The sequence below is a fragment of the Nothobranchius furzeri genome, chromosome 4 (assembly GCF_043380555.1).
Source record: "Nothobranchius furzeri strain GRZ-AD chromosome 4, NfurGRZ-RIMD1, whole genome shotgun sequence".
Classification (NCBI taxonomy): domain Eukaryota; kingdom Metazoa; phylum Chordata; class Actinopteri; order Cyprinodontiformes; family Nothobranchiidae; genus Nothobranchius; species Nothobranchius furzeri.
In genome coordinates, this window is record NC_091744.1 from 69564126 (window position 1) to 69586391 (window position 22266).

Sequence of the window (22266 nt, forward strand, 5' to 3'; positions counted from 1 at the left end):
CAAGTTATTGAGGCAAAACATTTTAAATTTCAACAACTTTTAATTGACCTTAGCTTACTCCACTACAACTTGCTGCAACTTTTAACACATTTCACAGCGAAAAGTTGAATTACCACCTCATGTATATATTGCATACACCAACTCTGTTATTAAACAGTATAGGAAAATGTCATTTTTGATAATAGACCACACTTAATAATGTAACAGATGTGTTTAAACAGCAAATTCTAAACAAAAGCAAATTCAAATGCCGATGACACAAGTGTTTTTATTTTGAACTTTTGTCACATCATGTTAAACACCATGTGTAACACTTACCAAAAACAGAATGCTTAGTAAAACACTACACAAGTTAAGGTATGGAGCATAAAACTTATCTTGACGGACAATATTGGTATTAAAACATTATCTGTTTGATACAGAACCAGCTGAAAAAGCTGAACTACAACTGTAGGAAGCCCAACACATCTAGCTGTGAGACCAGCTGTAAGACTAAATTATTTTAAACTTATGCACTTTAATGTACAATTACAAGACCCTGGCATGTACCTGGTTGAGTAGCCCAACTCCAGAATAACTGGCTGAACAGGAACAAACAAAATGCTGACCTTGTATCAGACATTTTAAAAGAAACTCCAGTAAAACATAAACATATCTAGCATAGCATTACAAATAAAAATTTATATAATATTTTTTTCTGTATAAAACTGTTTTTATTAAAGTGGCAACAGTGGAAACAGTGACTTGAGCTCTAAATTTAAGTAAGCACAAAAGTGAAAAAAACTGCAAGACATTAAAGAAAAAAAAGGTAAGGTACATCCAACAGCTACCATATAGGATTCATAGAAAAAGCCTGTTTTTGAGGGATCTTACCCTTGCCGACAGATCTGTCCCAAGTCCCATAAAGATTTTCTGAACCGTTTCAAAGGTGTACCTGAGATCTTTTGGGTATTGGAGGTTTAAGACATAGATCAACCCAAAGACAAAGCCAAAAGCCGTTGGCAGATCTGGGAGATCCTGAAGGATGATTGTTTCTTCAACAACCACAGCAAGGTTCATCACATTTACAGCAGGTGAAGTACCGTCATCCTCCAGCACAGTGAGGATACCCACAGAGAGACCTCTTGTCTGCTCCTCCTCTGGGTCAGTATCCTGTTAAGAGATGGAAAACAATGTTAATGCTTTATTGTAGGGCTGGGCAATATGGACCAAAACTGATATCTCAATATCTTTTAGCTGAATTCCGATATACGATATACATGGCTATATTTGTCCTCCTGTAAATTATTTACAAGTTAACTCACTTCAAGCTGTCTTGAGAAAAAATATACAAAAATCAGTAGATTAAATGCATAAAAGTGTATTGATTCTTGTCAAACTTTAACTTTAGTGCCTATTCTCTACCAGCCTGAGCTTTAGAAACACTGGTACAGCTGTCTGCTGACACACACACACACACACACACACACACACACACACACACACACACACACACACACACACACACACAAACACACACAGTTGAGAGCTAGAGGTATATCAAATGTCCCACAGGCACTTTTAAATTATATATTTATAATTAATGTAAAAAAAAATTTTTTCATCTACAGGTGGGCCATATCATATATTTCTTGTCCAGAGAAAATAAATCTATCATGTTAAACTAAATTTATGATGATGTAATTGAATCTACTCAATATCACATGGGCCATGGCCATGCACCGTGGAGTTATTAGTTATCAGGGCAAACATGGCTGGAGTCTAACATAGCGGCTAATCGCTAGAATAGCAGTTTGACCAGTTATATCGATATGAAGATATAAAGTCATCTTATATCTTGTATAAAAATTATACAGAAATTTGAAAAATATCGATAAATCGCCCAGCCGTACTTTATTGTAAACCAGTCTGAAAGATATTCATATAGGCCATCTTTCACATTAAACATTTCCAATTTAAACACTGTAACCAAAAAGCTATGGTGTAATATGTAGAAATCGACTATATCAAGAACAGTTAAACTTTTGAAGGCTTTGGGATATAGAGATCACAGAGAACACTGAATGAAATGACGGCTTACATAAGACAAAAGAACAGGGAAACAGTAAATTAAAGGCATGGCATACATTTACTTTATTTTTATTTGTTAATGACTCACAAGGCAGCTCCTGAAGAGTTTCTCATGACTGTCACGAAGATAAAAAGGGAGCCCCTTCAAAGCAGTGGTTTGGCGATGCATTGTGATGTCAGAAGTCTGAAAAAGTTACACCAAGCATTAGAAGATGGAAACAAATAGAAAGGAAACAAAAAACAGCTTAGAACCATATTCAGAAGTCTCAGTTGTGTGTGTGTGTGTGTGGTTGACTGTCCTGTGTGTATGTCATTTATGTTGCCCTGCGATGGAGTGGCATCACCGGTCACCCACTGACAAGGGTGACCCTGTGATCTTGCCCTGTGATCGCTGGAGATAACCAAGACCCTTCACGGATTAAGTGGAATACATAATGAATTGATGGATATTACCAAAGACATTTGAAAAAAAGTAAAATAAATTCCCTTCCTTATAACACTGCTTTAAATTGTTACTACTGTCAGTCCTCTGTAAACTGTAATTATAAATCAACCAATCACAATTTATTACAAAAAAATATGTAACTCAAAGTGCTTTACAAATTAAAATGACTTCACATTACCCAAAATCCCATCCCTTTCCCACAAACATAAAAGCAATTATAACAATTAAGCCCCCTTCCCACAACCTATTTCCCAGTCACACATGCACAATGAAAAACAACAGAAGTAAACACTGGACTGAGTTCAGGTAGGGCAGGTAAAGAAACGCCATCAGGGAACCCACCTGCCCCGAGAGCAGAAGATCCATGGCACCAGTAGAGGAACCGACACAAGGCACCCAATCAAATCCACAACAAAAAACAAAATAATGAGATTGTTCATTTTAAATTTTACCTCCTCATCCAGCCTGTTGAGGAGTTGATCCATCTCAGCAGGGAAAGTTGTCCTCTTAGCCCGATAGAGTTGAAGAAGCCTGGATGTGTGCTGATTTAGGCCTGCTCTGAAGCTGTCCATCAGGTCCTTGTTGGTGATTCGATGGAACTCTTCCCTGATCTGTTAGACCAGTAGAACAGCAAATATATATTTTTTATTGCGCAATTAATTCAAATTAAACATAAGTACCACTGCTTACCTCTGCCTCATTAAACAAAGCAGGCCACCGTTCCATAACCTCTGTCACCATTGGCTCCACCTCCACAATCTCCTTCCGCCTCAGGGAGAACGTCAGCTCCATCTTTTGTTTTATGAGCACAGGATCCATCCTTCTCTTTTGTGACTCCTCGAGTAGAGCCAGTCTTTCCTCTTCCAAAGAGTCATCACTATGACTATCTGGATAGTCCGGGACATAGTTTATTTCTCCACGTTTTGCTCTCTTCAAAGAAGAATTTGTGTCAACATCTTCATTGCTTTTTCTTTTGCGGTTTATGCTGACTTCATTACAGCCTGCCTGACGTAGTTTGGACCTATAATTACCAAGTTTGTATTTAATGCTCATCTTCCATCCATCATAACCTGATCCACTGCCTGGTTCTTGAAGACAGGGGTGTTTGGTGACCAGAGCAGAAGCTACTGATTCAATCTGGTCTTGGTCAGGATAGGCTTTTACCTCAAAAACAGCCTGAGCAATCTTGTCCAAAATGTCCATCTTCATGTCTCTAGTTATGCTTACAACTTTCTTTGTGTTTTCGTATTCGTCGTTCCCTTTACGCAGTTTCAATTCCACATCATATGAAAAGGCTGGAATGGTAAATGGTGAAGGCCACTCAGATACACTACGCAAATAGCTCCTAATAAAAGCTGATGGATTTTGGAATGCACCTCCAGTAGATGTACTGGGTGTGTCAAGGGAAGACCCTGAAACAAGTGCGTCAGACTCTTTATGAGGATGCTCAGATGACTCCTCCCAAAGAATATGCAAGACGGCACGTTCAGGTGGCAGCTCATGAATATCCATCAAGTTACAGAGGGCATTATTAAAGTCTGGGTCCTCATACTGGATTGTGAAGCTGCCTTGAAGTTGCAGTTTTTCACGAAGGCTGTTCTCCAAGTGTTCAACAGATTCAGGAACTTCAGCAAGAGCAAGTTTGCGAGTCATTTTGGGGGAGATTTTCACCAACAGCAACAATCCAGCCTTGTTGAAATGAGAAAAACAAAAAGACACAAGAGATAAATGTTAAAATTATAACAGCTGGAGCCTAGAAATAAGGTTGTGGTTAATTACTTTGTTGACAAAAACATATAACAAGGAGTTATACTAAGGAAGTTAGACTTCCAAAGTACAATGAGTAGAAGAAGAAAAAAATGCTGCTCACTTCCAAATAGACCACTACACTTACATGTGCCAAAAGGAACAATTCTAAACACAAACTGAAATTAGGATGTAGATACCATATCATTGCACATATCACCACAACCGAGTGCTACTCTAAAAGGTAATCTATAAACTTACCATTTTGTGTGACATCAATGGAGCAGGCACACTTTTGGCGTCACCAGATTCTTCCCTGCCACTGTGTATGCAACCAATGGAAGATGGTGGTTGAGATCCTCCAGATCCAAAAGCTGAATTTCTGTGTAGATACCTTCAACAAGCTCGAAAGACCTAAAATGTTCCAGGTACCAAGAGGTGAGCTTTTTGCAAACAAAAGCAACTTTCTCAGTGTTGATTATCATAGTCACAATTTTATAAAATTCTGGCAGTCCGCTGTAGTGTCCAGCTGACAGAATCATACCCTCTGCATATCGGGTCCCATGCAACTGAATGTCTTTGGAAAGAGGCACAGTTTCAAGGTGTGGGTAGTTTCTGTTAATCACTTTGCTCAAAGCTAAATCCAAAGCAGATGTTCTGATATTTGTTATTTTTTCGACATGCAACATGGGCTTGAAGAGACTTTGACTATCAAACTGGCATGCCATCATCTCCTGGTGTTTTGTAGACAAAGAGAGCAAAACATTTTTAAAGTTCTGATTGTCATGCATCGTTTTTTTGAAAAAACTATGCTTCGACTCAAACCTCATTGTCCATAGTTCAACCAAGGGACCAAAGCAACGTATGAGGTGAGGATAATGTTCTGCAAAGTGGTGCTTTGGCCGCAAACTAAAACCAGGAAAAGTGTCAGTGAGCAACTTTCTGTGGTCCGACAACTTGATCTCCAAGTAGTGCAATTTCTCCTCCGTGAAAACATGTGACATAACAATCTCAACAATTTCTTTAAGGTCCATTAATATCTCCCATGAAGGTTCCTGTTCCGGTATGTTTTTTCCAATAAAAAGAGGAAGGAATCGTAACAGGGACCAGTTTTCATGCCCGTTGCCACCTATACTGCCCTTTTGTAAACTTGCCTTTGAAATTATCTTTGGTTTATTCACCCTGTCTGAGTATTTAAAAGGAAATGTAGTAATTACAGTGTTCAATCTTTCCAAAGTAATAAATCCTTTGGAAATCAACCTATTTAGACACAAACATAACTCTACTGGAACTACACCTTCAAAAAAGTCATGTAGAATATCTGGAGGAAAACCAGTGACAGGGTGAAAAAATGAAAGATGCTCACTTAGTACACAGTCACTTTTAACACCATTTACATGTGCAACATCCCCATTTTTAAGTTGCACCAGACATGTAGCGTGCTGTTCTCTGGACCGTAGCTGGAAATCTGAAATTGCAATGGATTGTATTTCACTTCGACTTGTCAAACAAAACCGACAAAAGTTGTTTACACAGAAACTCTCCTGAAAGCCAGCAAGTCCATGAGCTCCCAAATTGTCTGCACATACGCAAAACACTGAAGCTTTTACATGAATGTCAAGAGCTTCAACAAATACTCCAACTTGTTCAAGTGATTTTAAATCTTTAACTAGTGGCTTGAAAAACTTTTTGTAACCGAAATGTTTAACATCACATGTCTTTCCAAGGAGGGCTAAGTGAATTGAAGGTAATGTGGAACGAAACTTTACAGGTAGATTGAGAATCACCCAATAAACTGCAGAAATTTTATGAATTTTCTTTGATGTGCCTAATGGATTACACAATTCAAAATCATCTATGTAAAGACCTAACCCAATAGACGGCTCTTGTTCTCCAAAAATTTCATTCAATTTGAAATAATGACCATCTTGAAAAGACTTGTAATATCCTGGTGTAGATTTTTCACTGAAAACAATTTTTTCCAAAAACTCTGCTCTATTCAGAAAAAGCTCAATAACCTGATGTACAGAAACATATACAAATGATTTTTTTTGAACTCCTGTCGTACAACCACTCAGTTGGTTCAATGATAGAGAAATGCTCTCTGAAATATTTATTTCTTCTATAATGAGTTGATAATGTACCTTTTTCTGATGTGGCAAGAAGTACTGGATTTTTTGTTATCACAGTGTCACTTATCTCCTGAACAATATTTTCCTCAACTTCAATATTATGCTTTGCCAAGATCTCTTTAATGACTGCTGATGTACTGTACTTAGAAAGGGAAAAGATTTCATTAAATTCTTCTATGATTGTCTGTATTGCGTGTTTAGGCACATGTAACAGACATTGCATACGAAGAAAAAGGGAGGCAAAATGGTGCTCTACTATTTCTGAATCCACATTTTCTATACAGTTGATTTCATTTTCTTCTGTCAAACTTGATGAAAACTCAGGTTCATTTCCATCTTCATGAAACAGACCAGTGTTTTCAGACAGAATAAAATGAACTGTCTCAACCGATCCTCTAAAATCTTTAAGTGTGTCGTTTTTATGGTTGCGTGATATATGACCTGTAAAACTGTTAAGGAGATTTGTTTTGAAGCTGCAGTTAAAGAATGGGCAATGTACAATCTCTCTGTTTCTAAGGTGATGATGCAGATGAACCAAAATTTTCTTTTTACAACAAATGTCTCTGAAATCACATAGCCAACAATTAAAAGTTACGTTTTCTTGTCTTTGAACAGTCCTGTGTGATCTTGAAAGGTGAGATTTCAAAGAACTAATTGTTTTAAAAGTGCATAAACAGTCCGTGTGGATGCATGGCCAGGCATTACTTTTGTGATGAAGGCGGTAGTGTTTCAGAAGAACAGCTTCGGCGGCAGGGGCGAATTTACAGAATTTACACTGCATTCATTCATTTTATTCTAAAAGACAAAAGGGAGAATTTGATGGAAATTAGCAAACTAGATAATACAAATACAAACATTTTACATAATACCGGTAGGTTATTAAAGACAGAACAAACAAATTGTTGTTAGGGAGATTTGTCAAATCTAATACGATATAGTGATCTACTAATATTAAAAATTAAAACTTTTTTTTTTGGCCCCAGGAGCTGATTGCAGCAAGTGAAACCATTAGTTAGTTTTTTATTTTATTATTATTATTATTATTATTATTATTATTATTTTTTTTTTTTCATTTTTCACAGCATACAGATCCACCAGGCAAGGTTAAAAAGTAGCCTATACATTCAGTTGCAGACACCTGATGAAGTTATATGACAAAATGTAAAAACAGAAAAGAAAAGAAAAAAGAATTGAGAACAGAAACTCACCTCTAAGCAGCCTGGTCCAGAGTTAGTGTTTGGCCCCACAGCTCTGCGTTGGTGCACTGTTTGCCAGTGTTTGGACTGGCTCCTCCGCGTTTGGGCTGGCTCTTCCACGTCCTGCTTCTACGTCCCGTTGCTCTGTGCATTTCCTCCGCAGCCTATCAGTATTTGCCCCTCCGTCCCGCTCCTCCGTGTTGTCTGCCCCGCAGTCCCACTGCTCCGTCCTGGTGCCAAATCTGCTCCACCGTCTATGGGTGTAAAGTGTACTAAAGCATAATTTTGTAGTTTTTAAGTCAATGCACATTCGACACTAATTGCTAGCTGCTGTTGCTACATTAGCCATTAGCAATGTGAGTAAGCAATTATTCTCTCAATATTTAACTTGTTTATCAAAAGAAATTGAAATATCATTAGTGGTATAGCAGATATCATTTCAAACAATAAACAAGTACGAAATGAAACAGTTAGTTACAGAGGTCCATGTTTTTTAAGTACAAGCTAGTTGCAGAATATAGCCTATAGCATAAATCTAACCCTCGACAGCCTTACCTTAAAAAAATCACCTGTAAAAGTTGTTTATACGTGTAGGCTAACTTTATAGAGCACAAAACATATTCATAATTTATTTTTAACATAATTTGAACCCAGGAAAAAGGGGAAAACTTACCTATGCAGCCTCCTTTGCCTCCGACCACACGCAGAATGAGACTGACTCCTCCAACTCCAAAAGTCGACTTTCCCGCATTTCACAACAAAAGCATGGACGTTAGCAGAACTTGGGCGCGATATTATGAAGTCAAACTTATATATGTAAGTTCATACGACTCACTTAATATTGTTGAAGCACACAACTAATTTGGTTTGTCGGGCTGACTCAATTTATTACACTTAATTCGTGAAACGTGGATTTTAAGTTTAAGCAACTTAAAATACCTTTTCATCTCAAAAAACATAAGTTGCTTTTATTACAGTGAGGATATTTTTGCAACATACAACTTGTCCCCCGCTGACAGTATCACTGTTTAGTTGAAGTCTCTTCAGTGACACCTTATGTTCAGGATGAGAACTGCAGCAGTGCCCATTAGAAGCAGCAACTGTTAAGTGTTGTTTGTCGTGAGTATGTGGCCAGTGGCGTGTCAAGACGGGGTGGCCCAGGTGGAGTACTTTCTTGCGCATGGGTGGAACCGATGGTTACAGTATTTATTTATTTATTTATTTATTGATTGATTTATTTATTTTTGCATTCTAGTGAGTTTGACTTTGGCATTGTGCCGTGACCATTTTCTTAGTGTTCTTAGACTTTGAACAGTTTTGTAGTGGTTAAAAAGTCACATCTTGGTGCATTACGGCCAACAACCAGAGTAGAGTGGGACTGGGTCCCGGACTCTAAATGCTATTTATGTCAACATGATAAACTAATAAATGTTAATAATTATAATTGTAAGCTGAAAACCAACGTTAAAGTGCATGTTGCCCCTTACTGTCTCGGGGTTTAAATTGAACTCAGTGGGGTGGCCATTCAGATTCCAAGCGTGGCATGTGCTATGCAGGTCACTCCCTGGACACGCCTCTGTATGTAGCTCAATTCATATTTCTGAATTAAAGCCCCCCCAAAAAAACTGAATTATAATTTGAGTATTCTGAAGACAGAAAATAGTCTATACTGCCTTAACATTTATTTAAATCCAAAATGCTAAGTTTGGTAAGGTTTGCATTTTGTGTTGTTTTATTTTGTTTAGAAATGGCTCCTGGATAATCTATATGCAATATAAATAATATAATATAAATGTATTTGAAATTTAAAGTTACATAAATAGGTAACTGAAATTCTCACTGCTTTTGTGCAAATACAGAGGAGAAATAAAATGATTCTGCTAGGCCTTCAGGGAATTTACAGAGTGACATGTTAACTGTTGCCTCTAAGGCAAGCATTTTTTGATGGAGTCCCTGAAGTATGATTATGAGAGCCATGGTCCGCCACCGGAAACAAACTCACTGACACGCTGATAAAATCCCTGCCCCGTGTTTATGTCCCATTTTGCAAAGAAATCAGAAAAGGTAATCATGGATGGAAGCTGAGGTTAAGAAGCAATGTAACAGTCTATTAAGTTTAATATAGATATGTAGAATAAGCATATGCGGGAAGACATTAGCATAAATCTTGGTTACACACGAATGGCGCAGTGCACTCCATTCTTCCCCTGCGGTCTGGACTAATGACAAATACTCTGAATGTACTGCCAGCATGGTGACTGCTCTCTTGAGCTTTCAATTAGCTCTTCCTCCAGTTAGACCTCTCAGCACATCAACTAAGATGTTTAACATTATTCAGACTTCCTAATATAATACAATTGATTCAGCAGTAATGAGTGATACAACGATATGTGATATGATTCTTTAAATCTTGGTGGTGATGTTTTTAAGACCTTTCCAAGCCCCAGATCTAAACATCAGGGGATTTTGATAACAGTCCAAAGCATTTCATGGCTGTCAGTTCATATTTGAAGCTGTAGGCTGAAGAGTGACTAATACTGAATCATCATATTCAACTGCAATGTCTTGTTAAAGGTTATTTAAGCACCAAGTAATCATCTCTTTTAACACCACAGGTACAAAAACAGCAGTTGACTGACTTTAGCTTTTTTTTCCAGAATTCTGTTGCCTATGCCTGTTTGGATTACTGATACGAACTCTTCTTTTTTATTTAATAATGAAATAAATGTATTTTGATGAATAAGTAATGAAATCATGTACCCTTTCTTCCTATCTATCAATTAGACAATTAAATGATGGGTTAAAGGGGGCATATGCAAAACTTACCTTTTGTATCCGGTTGTGCTGCCATGTGGGTCTTTACTACCTCTATAAACAGTCCAGGAAAAAAATAAAAATAAACATCAATCTGTTTTTGTCAGTGTTTGGTTTTAGGAATTGTGGACCTAAAACAAAAAATCCCTCATTGTGATGTCACAAATGGGGTATTAGCATAGAACAACCTCTCATGTGCAAGAGAGAGCTGCTGCTGGAAGAGTCCTTCCCAGATATTGGAGCTTCTCAGCTTATAGCAGCCAGTCAGGGGATAGGTGGGCATGGCCAGCTTCAGCTTGTTTTCTTAAAGTGACAAAGCTCTGAAATGACTCTGGAAGATACTGAAAATGTCAAGAATAAAACAGCTGATATCACTTTATGTGAGATAGATTTGGTGCAAAGAACATCATAAACACATTTTTTTATCAACAATAGAACTATTGTAAAAAGTCATAATATGTCCCCTTTAAAGTAAAGTAACTGATCTAGAACGTCTGGCCATTTACATAGTACGTTTAAATCTATCACAAGCTTCAGGGAACAGTTCATGGAATAATACGTGTTTACGTCACAGTGAAAGATGAAAAATGTATGGCTTTTCTTACTTTAATTTGGTGAATTCAAATATTGTATGTTGTAACAACATAGTTCCAGCTAATGGCAAGAAAATAAATGCATGGCAGTTTATGTTTCATCTATAACGTTCAAATAATTCTTTATTTGTTCTGCTCAAAACTTATTGCAGGATTCTTGTAGAAAATGGGGCAATTGATCCTTTTGCAATGTCGGTACTAACAACTAACTGCCATAGATGTTATTATAAAAGTGATGTATCACAGGTTAGAAACCCCTGCATTTAAGTGTTTTGGTTAGGGTTAGGGTTTTGGCTGGAGCCCTCAGGGGCTAATGGGATTGGTATTTAGCAAGACCTGCAGATGAAGCCAAGATTACACCCATGCACCAAATTGCCTTTGTTTTTCTCTCTTGTCTCTTCTCTCCCTCTTCTTCCTTGGCTGCCTTTACCACTACCTCCCCCATCTACACAGGCCATCGAAGGAGTCATGTATGCATACCTTTGTCCCTGTATGGGAGTAGGAAGAAATGATCTGGTATTAAATTTCAATAACACGTTTTCCCAGGTCCTCCAGAGTACAAGCAATCAAGGGTTAAATTGGATCTGTAACGTATGCTCGGTGACCCACAAATCGCTTACCCATCAAACAGACTCATTACGAGCCGGCAAGCAGATGAGTGTTTGTGAGACTTGCCTCTGAGCGGTGGGGATTGTGTGTATTACCACTAACACGGCTGAGGTATTTAAATTTTGATTTTTTCGTAATGGGTTTTGACATGTTTCATTTCCTCAGGGGGAAGCGCTCGAGACCTCCGAAAGTAAATGTTGCTAAAAAGTCATCAAGGCAGAATATTAAAATGCCATCAAATAAGAATTTCACTAATGCGATGGGGCTTGGGCTTCAGGTACGCAGCGCTGGGGGTCAGAGGGGCTTGGTTCTGGGAGAAACACTATTTGTTCCCCTTGGCTGCCTTCTTTCCCCTCTTAAATAAATTATTAAACGACTTCAGCCCCCTCCTCCTCCTCTTCTCCTCTCTGTCCGTCCACCTCTTGTGCCTGACATAGCTTAGCCCTTGCTTTTTGAAGTGAAAGGCCAGCAACTGAGAGAAGCAAAATAGCACATCTTTGAGCAAAATGAGGATAGCCGATTAAATTTACACTTCTAAAAGCCTCAACCTCAATGTATTTTCTTTATAATAACTTGAATAAAAAAAAATCATACAAGCAGTACTTGGCAGGATCTGCTATTTGATGTTTGAAAATGACGGTATATTTATGTTTGCGATCGTCTGTACATGAGTCTCCTTTTTGCTTCAATTTTTATAGCCAAGCTTTAAACCACTGGCCGATTTTTGTATTCCATGGGTACTCCTTTTGAGGCCATTACAAAGCTGACAACCCACCAGCTGTCACTAATTGCACACTAATGGGGTTTGGTGGTCTGATGGTTTGTCTGCAAGGGGCGTTCCAGTCCTACTCTGGAGGACTTGCCAAATCAAAGGGGACACATTTAAAAAGGGAAGTCATGTTATTCTGTTAGATTACCTCCAACTGCCCCTCTACAATAACAACTAATTTCCTGGCAATGCAGTCAGACACAAAGTTTCCTTGTGTGTATAATTAATCATAGATTATTTCATATTCACCTGACATTACCTTGTATTGTTTAAAAAAACAGGAGGGAAGATTGCTTTGTTGGTGGCAACAGCCATTATCATGCATGATATTTTCCATTCCTTGTCATTGAAATCTTTGCAAGAGACAAGAAGGGCTTGTGTCTGCCCTCTCCGTCAGCCAGCGCGCTAATAGATGTGAGAAGGTCATCTGGCATTAGTGGCAGAAGTACGTTAGCATTTGTGCCGAGCGTCTCTTGCCAGACTGTGTGCATGTTTGAAGGCGCTTGGACAAGCAGGCCCTTTCATGGTGATGAATGGCTTTTTTCAAGCGTTCTGCTCCCTAGTTATGAGAAGGGTGACCTGGTCATTGGACGACTTTATGAAGCTATAAAAAATGTATGTCAGTCTGCAGTCTCTAATGCCATCCCTAAACGAGAGGGGGGAGGGGGTAGCTGGAATGGTAAAAAAGGCTATTAACCGTCATTCTAAGTAGCCAAATAGCAACTGCTCTTCTCCACTTATCTGACAATGCCCTTGTCATCAAAACAATTTCTTATTTGTGTGTTTTATATTACTCATATTTTATAGGTTATATCATTGTTGTTCAATGTTTTTGAATTCAATGAGTCAACTAGCTTGTAATTAGCATGCGGATTTGGTAATATAGTGTCATGAAATGGCTTAAACCAATTGCATATTGTGTACTTAATTAAACTGTTTACTGTTTATCAGTTTTATGAGATGCAATGTAACTGGTCCCAAATGTGCTTTTAGGCAAACCTAACCTCATTCAGTAATTCAGGCTTGTGTGTGTAGGAGCTCCTGTTAGATTCCCGATCGGAGCTTGACACGTGTCTTGATCTTCCTCCCAGCCACCGTGTGACATACCTGGATGTCATTAATCACATTTGTCTCCTTTTTAATAAATATGCAAATTTATATTAGTCACATGGTGCTGCAGCTTTTGTCTCATTAATAGATAATGAGCTTCTTTGTTGGACAACTAAGGTATTTAGATACAAAGTCATTGTAACAGCAAGCAATGACATCCAGAAAATTAGTATAACATCAGAAGGTTACAGCATCCTAGGTTATATTTAGGCTTTCCACAAATGTCACCATTGCTCCAGGATACCATAACCAAGAGTATGACAGAGAAACTGATCTTAACATTTAAAGTCACTGGCTATATTGGCATCTAGGTTACCTCTCACTCACTTGCTCACTGGACCAACTTTGTTATGCTGACACTTGAGCATACTTTTATTTGTCTTTTCACACTTATTCAAATATGTAAAAAACGGTGTGGAAATAAGTGGAAATAAGTGATAAATGCATAGAAACAGTTTTGTTGCCTAGGGAAGGAAATAATTGTAAATTCTATTTGTTCTAGGCATACTTGAGGAATCTTTGACCAGATGTTATGGACAAAAAGAGAGCTAAAGAAAGGAGAATCTTAATAGACCCGATGTTTAGGGATTCGGGAAAGTTTCTTGGTTTGTGTTGTCTTTACATTAATCTACAAACCCTAAAGACTGATTCATGCGTCTCTTTCAGCTCAAGTGGGGAGTCGTGCACACTCATTGACGGAGACGTTTTCCTTTTGGAGCTGTCCACTGAGGACTGTTGCAAAGCAATTCCCCACCAGGATAAAAGAGGGAGTAACACTTTTCCAAGGGTAGCCTTCCACCATTGCAGTCACGTCTACATTCCACTATGGTTTTATTACTAATGTGTTTATGTAGTTCAGAGACTTTTGTAACACGGACAAATTTGTCTCTCATTCTTCACCAGGGAATACATGATCCATATTTCACTGTGTGAATTGAATTGAATTCAGTTCAATTTCTATTCAAGTTTATTTTTATAGCGCCAAATCAAGACAAGAATCATTTTAAGGCACTTCACAAAGTAAACATTCCAATATAGTCCAGCTTTTTAAGACAATCAGTAAAACGTTTCCTACATAAGGAACCCAGCAAATTGCATCGAGTCACTGACTAGTGTCAGTGTCTTTACAGCAATCCTCATACTAATGAGGTGTTTCATAATGGTTGGTGTTCCTGCATATTCCATGGAGAGAATATGTAATGTCTTTCAACTTCTTGATGAATCCCTAAAATTGTACGTCATGTTCTGTCCCATTGTGATGATATAAAATACAGCCAAACATCTTTTCCAGCATAGTTATCTGCATTTATTTTTATTAACGTACACTTGTGGTATTACATATGTGTTTTTCCTTACCCATTATCAAACTTTAAAAAATATTGCATGAGTATTACATTTAATGTCAACCCTCTGGTATCTGGGAGGGGGTGGAATATTCAGGAGATTAGAACAAAAACAGGATTTTGTATCGTTGTTACAGAGGCAAAAGGGGGGCACTGAACTGCCTCCCTCTGTCTGTTGGTGAGCAATCAATCATGGGTCTCTGCAGTTTCTTTGATCTGAAAACGGCTATAATCTGTGGTCATTGTTGCTGGAGTAGATTGTGAGCAAAACTATTACCATAACTGCCAGCTCAAATCAGACAAATAATCTCATGGTTCTGGGCATATGCGGTTCTTCTGCATTATTGATATGGTCGTCTGAGAAAGAGGGGGAATTATAAAACATAGTTCTATTTACAAAGGGAGATTGGCTTGGTCCTTGAGAGTGAGTGAGTGGGACAGGCACCTTTAGAAAGTGGGATATAGCCAAGTTCTGGAGCAAAAAAACAAATTTCCTGCCTCGTTCGGGGTCAGCTCACCCCATGGGCCCACTTCCTCCCTGAAAATGAGTCGCCAGAATACACAATGGACTGATTTTCAAAGTGCATATACACATGCACCTGTAAAGGACATTGAAATATGTATAAACATTGTTTCGTCATTGCTCTTTCAGTGGGTTTTTTGCCCTATGTGACAAATCATGGCATGTATTTAGTCAAGTATTCATTGTTTAGCATAAATGTTTACCTCCACAGGGTATTTTGAATGCAGCCACTTTTGTCTGAATAAATGGAATCCAGGAGTGTGACAAAAGAAAAAAAAAACCTTTAACACAACATTGAATGTTTCCATTAGAGCCCACGATTTTGCTTCGTGGAAAGGTCGTGAACCAAAGCAACCAATGCATGTTTATTTAGCAGCCTTGCAAACTCGGTGGGACTGTCCAGGTTTCAGTCAGTTAGTGTGGTCAAATGAAAAAGCTCAAAAAAACATTTCAACATCTCGAAAATGAAATGCAATGAATGAGTTTTCATGAGGTTTTGGTAGTAGTATAAAATGCCCAATAATAGATGGATATCCAAGGATGAAGAAACTATGGAATCATTTCAATTTTCACCAACAAGCAAATAATGTAGTTTTTACTGAATTGTTCAGAAATTCTACACAAAAAGGCAAACAAAACCAAAAAAATTATGCATTGATCATTGTAAAATTACAGATTTTATCTATTGATGCCCACAGCACAACATCACGTGCAACTCGTCAGACTTTCCTTCGTGGAAACATGTGGCTATTTTGGCAAAGAGCAAATTTTGGCAAGATCTCGAGAAAACAATTACAAGTTCTGGCATATGGAGGAACAAATAGTTCTTCATTCGCTGCATCAGGTTTGTGCCATCATCATGAACTAAAATAGAGACATGATGGATGTGTCGATATCATCACTGGGCTGAAGCCAGATAGTGTTAATGCGCAGCACAAGAGCTCAGTCCTTCAGTCTGCAGAATCAGCGTCTGTCATTTAAATCAGATCAATGTTAGATTTAGTGCCTAAACTGATCACCGCCTTGATAAATACTTTATATTCTTCATTTCAAAATCAGCCAGTCTGTAAGTAAATGGTCTAAATTTCTAAAACGTCACAAACAGACACTTGCGTTTTGTTGTTTTGATCTGTTTTTACATTGTTTTGGTCTCATCGTCATTCCAGAGCGTAAACCTGCTGCTCCCAGTGAAGTTGTCATTATTATCCTTCTAGAATAGATATTTCTTCATGGCTGAAACTGTATAAGCAACTAGTCAGCGGCTGGGGGACTGTGACCTCTTTCGATCCATAAATTACACCTGTTAGTTGACTCCCCCGTCATTTGTGAGTATACTCAGGCTTAAAGGTTAACAAAAGAGAAACAGGGTAAGCTCTGCTGCCGCTACAACAGATCAATGTCAAGTAAATAACCTTTTCTACCTTATTTCCTGACTCGTATTGATCTGTCTCTCCTTTCCCTGTCTGCGTCCTGCACTCTATTACCACACATGCCACACCTCCCCTTTGAGCCCGCGCCACCCTTACATGTGTTGAGATGTACTTTTTAATGCTTTTCGCAATAAAACGATACATTTCAAATGTGTTTACAGGGCGCACGGCCGGACGTGAGTTTAGTAGAAAGGTTGATGTGAGACATTAAATTGCAGAAAACACACAGCAGCAAGGGAAATAAATGTTTGGATGATGATTGTAATGCAGATTAATGAGTTTTCTAATGGACGGATGTGCACTTCCATGTTAGCACTTTTCTATAAAGAAGTCATGCATGTCTCAGATGTGAGGATTTAGCGCTGTGTAAATTTAATTCCTTTGGATTTTGACTGTCAGAAACAAATAATGTTGAACCAAAGCCATTATTAGGACGCAGTTCGTATTTGGCCAAGCTGCAGCTCAATCGGGGGCTCTGTGTGGTTTGGGGATTAACAAGACTAGAGGTCTAAAACCTCTCGAGCGACCAGCAGTCTTTATTACACCTTACAACACAAAAACATTCAACCTTCTTTTCTTATGGCTTAGCTTAGCTAAAGAGGAGAGGTCATGAGGTCATTAGAAATAAATTGTGTTGTGCTTGTGGGACTGCATACTTAGCCTGGAAAATGTCTTAAACCCTCATTTTTCATCTCACTGAGCAGGAGAATTTTTATTCACTTTTTAGCTGACAACTGATTTTGGCACACATCGCCAAATGCACATTTTTTATTCTGCTCAAAACATAAATGTTAAGAGCAAACTGGGTCATTTAATCATTTTAGACTGATGCAATGGGGATTTTTAATAATTTAATTTTACTTATTTCTATTCTGAAGTATTCAAGAAGTCACAGGCAATAAAAAGAGGTCTCTAGTTTAAAACCAAAATCAAAGCCTGTGAACGCCCACACACACACACACACACACACACACACACACACACACACACACACACACACACACAGGCAATATATGTGAAAACATAATCAATTTTTTTCTGATTGGTATAGAAATCCTCAGTCCCCGATATTTCTTATCGAACCATACGGTCTTACATAAACCATGCTTTTACAGTCTATGGCTTCATCTGGTTCCACTTCCTGCAATGCATAGACAGTAGTGACAAACACAAATGCTTGTCTTTTTTTTTTATCCACACCTGCATTTAGAGCCTAGAAGGAACCTTTGTCATTTGATTCAATTTTGTAAAAAAAAAAAAAAGAAAAAAAAAAAGAAAAAAAAAGACTATCTTACAAGTTTGTGCTCATATTTTTTTTCTTTTCTGTTTAATTACATCCAGTCCCTAAAGGCAAACATGACATTTTTCCAGAACGACTGAGCAGCAGACGACTAACAATCAGACAAATGATGAAGACGGTCTGCTGATATTACTTAAGGATCAGTGCTTCATTGGTGTTGACTTGTATCAATTACTTCAGTGATGCTAGAGGATCCTCGTAACATACAACGCCACAACGACCACCAATGGTGACAGTGAAATGCAATTTGGGGATGGATGTTAGTGAGAAAAAAGTTTACTTTGCAAAGATTTTAATTTGTATTATCCATGGTATAAAGTCAAAATTGACATATTTAAATGTAATTTTGATTCAAATGCGCAGGATTTGTACAGAAGGCTTGACCAGCTTAATTACAATTACAACTCTTGGTGTTTCTTTTGTTGTGATTGAAAACCTGGTCAGTCTTCTACAACCAAATAATGGGCTGTCTTTGTTATTTTGACTCATTTACTTCCAAAAAGGGAACATTATATTTATGCAAACGGAACAACCATAGTGGTAAAACCTTCACCTGTGGTAGAAACTTCACTTATGTTTAATTTTGCTGTGTTGTGCACATGATGAAGTAAGGCTGCTGTTCATCATTTCAGCTGAGGAACCTATCTGCTAAGTGATACCAGGCCTTCGGGTTTAGAAACAAGAAAAGAAGAAGAAGTTCTCTGTGGTCCAAGGTCAGTGACCTGCTCTGTAGCTGTCTCGATTCCACCTCGGGGCACCTGCTAATGTCAGCCCTCTTTTAGATTCCCCAATTCGTGGCTTGCCACTGGTTATTTTCAGCCGCGATAAGTGATCCCGATGACCTCAAAGGTCTGACACACTGCTTTTTTTTTAGGCAGAAGTCAAATGCCATAGCATTGCCTCCGGATCAAAGCCTTCAAAGTCAAGCTCTACTTAGGCATCCATTGAAATAAGAGCTCGGAGCTCAGCTAAGTGTGCAGAGCCAGACTGAGCTCATGACTTGACTTTCACTCACAATACTGCCAAGTGGTGAACCAACATATGCAAATGCACACGTTGTATGTTATCGTTCATGTTTTCTGCGCTAGTCCTCACACTGACACTAATCAGCCCTAGGTCAGTCACTTTTCCCTCAGGTTTGTCTTTTTAAGTTTTGGAAAGTTGACAGTTGTTAAGAAGTTATTGAAGGTGACAGGGGACAGATATTGTACTCGGTTCCTTCCATTCTCTCACTTAATCCTGGTCTTGTCCTCTTCCTTTTTCCTGTAACCGACATTACTTGCACAGCCCCTCCCCCACCTCACAGGATGTGGCGTCTGGCCTCTCAGCAGATAATGTGACGCACACGTGTGCTAGCGGAAGAATCGGCCATGAGCCACAAAGGTCCACTCTGGGTCCTGGATTTTGATAACATCAGGAAGTGCAAAAAGGAAAAGGTGTCTGCAGGAAGTAGACAGGCCTGCGAAGGCCTTGGAGAAATTCACACTTATCTCTCGGTGAAGCCTGGGTGTCAGCTCTGCTCTAACATGACGATCGCAGTGAATTGGTGACACAGGCATTTTCACTGGCAATCATCACATTCCTGGAGCTGCTGTCAGTTCATCTTCATTGGTTCTTTTGTATTTCCTCAAAAACATCAGTTTCCTTTACTCATCACTGACAGAGTGGTAACAAAGTAAAGTGAGTAAGTGTAGTACTGGGGAATATTCTGTTCTTAAAAGCTTATTCTCAGTGGAGGCAGCTCAGAATAAATGTTAGAGTTGGAAAACCCAGATGGTCTTTTAAAGCTTATTCCTCTACCATAAGTACTCTTGATTTATGACAATCTCTAATGGTGTCTCTGCTCTGATCTGGCTTTCTTTCACCCCCGCTCCTATCTGAAGCTTTAAACTCATCAGGGCCTCTCAGAACTATCATTAATCCTGAACTACAAAGTAAAGTATGGCTGTAGCAAATTTGGGATTTCTTTTCCCTCTTCCTGCTCCTCATTTCTTCTGTTTTGAATCTCTAGCTGTCTGATGAATGATAAACTGATGAGCAAGGCTTAATCCAGCCGAACTGCTCCCTGCTGCTTCGCTCAACATTCCCCAAACATATGTGGTCTTTGGTGAAAATTTGCCATGAAATTGGTCACTGGTTTGTGAAGAATTCCTTGCACGATTCCACACTGGCTGAGCACGTAGAATTGACCCCCCATGCCTCCGAGTGACATTGGTGTTTTTTGTGAGAGTGAGGTGACAACTGACTCATTAATTATCTTCTTCAAGCACTCACATCCCTCAGTAAAGGTTAGAGAAAGAGTGTCATCTTGCTTAGACACTGAAAGAGGCTGACACTGCCTTAAAGCACAAGAAACAGCAAACTGAAACCACCACTGTTCCCCAGTTCTTAACCGAAGTCCTTTTGCTGCTTAAACATAACTACGCACTATGTTGCCCTCCACCCTAAGCTCGTGATATGAACTCATACAAAGAGCATTTGGTTGTTGCAGTTTGGACATCTGTTTTACAATAAACTCTTAAAAATACGTTTTATTAATATTTGAAGTTGGTGATGTCAGTTTGGGAATTTCATGATAGCCCAATTTCCAAAAGTCCCTGACCCACCTGTTCATCCAGAATTTTCTTTTTAGTTTTGTTCCCTGTGACTTTTATTTGACTGCATATTTGAAGATTTGTGCATTTGTACAACTGACACACATACATGTTTGTTCTCCACCTCTTTTTCTGTTGAAATGGACCAGTAATGTAAAATTTCTAGGTGCTGTTTTGTTGCAGTTTGGAAACTACTTTGTGCAGATGGGGCAGAAAGTCCTGACCACCATGTAGTACCTTAAAACTTGTAGTGGAACCAGCCACAAAAGGGCCCTGCTTTTGTTTTTATTTCAAATGTTAAAGTCTGGTTGTATGTTTTGCAAATATAAATAATAAATGTGGGAAACCACTCGAGAAGAACAGCCCAATATGTCCTCTATAAAGATTAGATAAATTAAAGGGGGCATATTATGCAAAACTCACCTTTTGCAACATTTTGTGCTGCCATGTGGATCTCTACTGTCTCTTTAAACACTCTAAATGCAATACATAAGAAAATAAATGCAGAGATGAAATACTATCCATCTCTTTTCTGTCAATATTTGGTTTTAGGAATTATGTGTCTGAAACAAGGAGGCATGTCAAAAATTCCCCATTTGTGATGCCACAAAAAGGGAAATTAGAATAGAACCACCTCTGCTGTGCAAGGAAGAGACAGCTGCTGCTGGAGAAGCAGCAGGAATACTCCGAGCCCCTTCCGGATATCGGATCTTCTCAGCTTATAGCAGAGGTGTGACATTGTGGCAGCTGATTTTAATAAAAATACTCTAAAACTCAAAAATTAGTTCAGTCTCCATTTTGTGTTGCCGTCTCATGAGCCAACTCGTAGCATAAATGGGGGCTCTTCCGGGATCACCTGTTGAACCATTTGAAGAGGACTAAACCTGCAGTTTTTTTAAGTTTTGAGTATTATGTTTTTGCAGCCTGTTGGTTTCTTTTAGCAGCTTTGGTGTGTGGATTAAGATGAGAACCATCTTCTCTAGTGAGCTTTGGCTGTACAGATTTGCTCCTAGTTGGTGCAGGCCTGTCATGGTCTACCAGCTTGTTTGTACTTTTCTGTTTATTAGGTTCGCCCTGTTTTATCATCCTTCATTCTTAGTTGAACCTTCAGATTAAATCAGTTGTAAATATTGTAAATAAGTAATTTAAAATAGAAAAACAAAGAAGTGGTTACTTAGAATTTGCCAAAACTGGAAACATCTTCATGTGATGGCCTTGCCCCTCCTAGACAGGTTGTAACAATATGGGTAAAACAGAAACAGCATCATGAATAAATAGGGTGGGGGGGAGATCACCTTTTTGGGTAGAAATTAGAACTCCAAATTGCTATTCAGTCCCCGAAAATGATTAAAAAATAAACCAACTTGTCCCAGACATTCTCCTCACTTGTAGAAACATCATACATATGTTTAATAAATATGTATCATCAATAATTATCCTGTTTATTGGGGCCATTTTTATAAATAACACATTATTTTTGACAAATTGTGCTGAATACACTGGAAAACAATATTTTATTCACCTACTTGTAAAACAACAGTTAATGTGAATACAACTCTGATTTATTTGAGATTCAAGAGTCAAAAGTGAAG

At 38.5% G+C, this 22266-nt stretch overlaps 1 protein-coding gene across 2 annotated transcripts; it reads right to left on the minus strand.

The window, feature by feature from the left end:
* Positions 1–248: 248 nt before the first annotated feature.
* LOC107388817 (uncharacterized) lies at positions 249–8469 on the minus strand. Of its 2 annotated transcripts, XM_070550679.1 has the most exons (8): positions 8263–8469; positions 7602–7843; positions 7099–7188; positions 4523–4675; positions 3206–4204; positions 2968–3126; positions 2159–2254; positions 249–1152 (listed from the first exon to the last, which is right to left on the minus strand). In XM_070550679.1, exons 4-8 carry the CDS (start codon positions 4535–4537, stop codon positions 841–843), a joined length of 1581 nt encoding a protein of 526 aa, XP_070406780.1. In that variant the 5' UTR covers positions 4538–4675; positions 7099–7188; positions 7602–7843; positions 8263–8469; the 3' UTR covers positions 249–840. The 2 variants fall into 2 exon arrangements, with proteins under 2 accessions (XP_070406780.1, XP_015820019.1); XM_015964533.3 differs by lacking the exon at positions 7099–7188.
* Between the last annotated feature and the right edge of the window lie 13797 nt (positions 8470–22266).

Coding starts and splice junctions, on each gene's coding strand:
- LOC107388817 (XM_015964533.3), bottom strand. Junction 3,127..3,205: donor CTTTGTTTAATGAGGCAGAG/GTAAGCAGTGGT, acceptor CTGGTCTAACAG/ATCAGGGAAGAGTTCCATCG. Junction 2,255..2,967: donor TCAACAGGCTGGATGAGGAG/GTAAAATTTAAA, acceptor TAACTTTTTCAG/ACTTCTGACATCACAATGCA.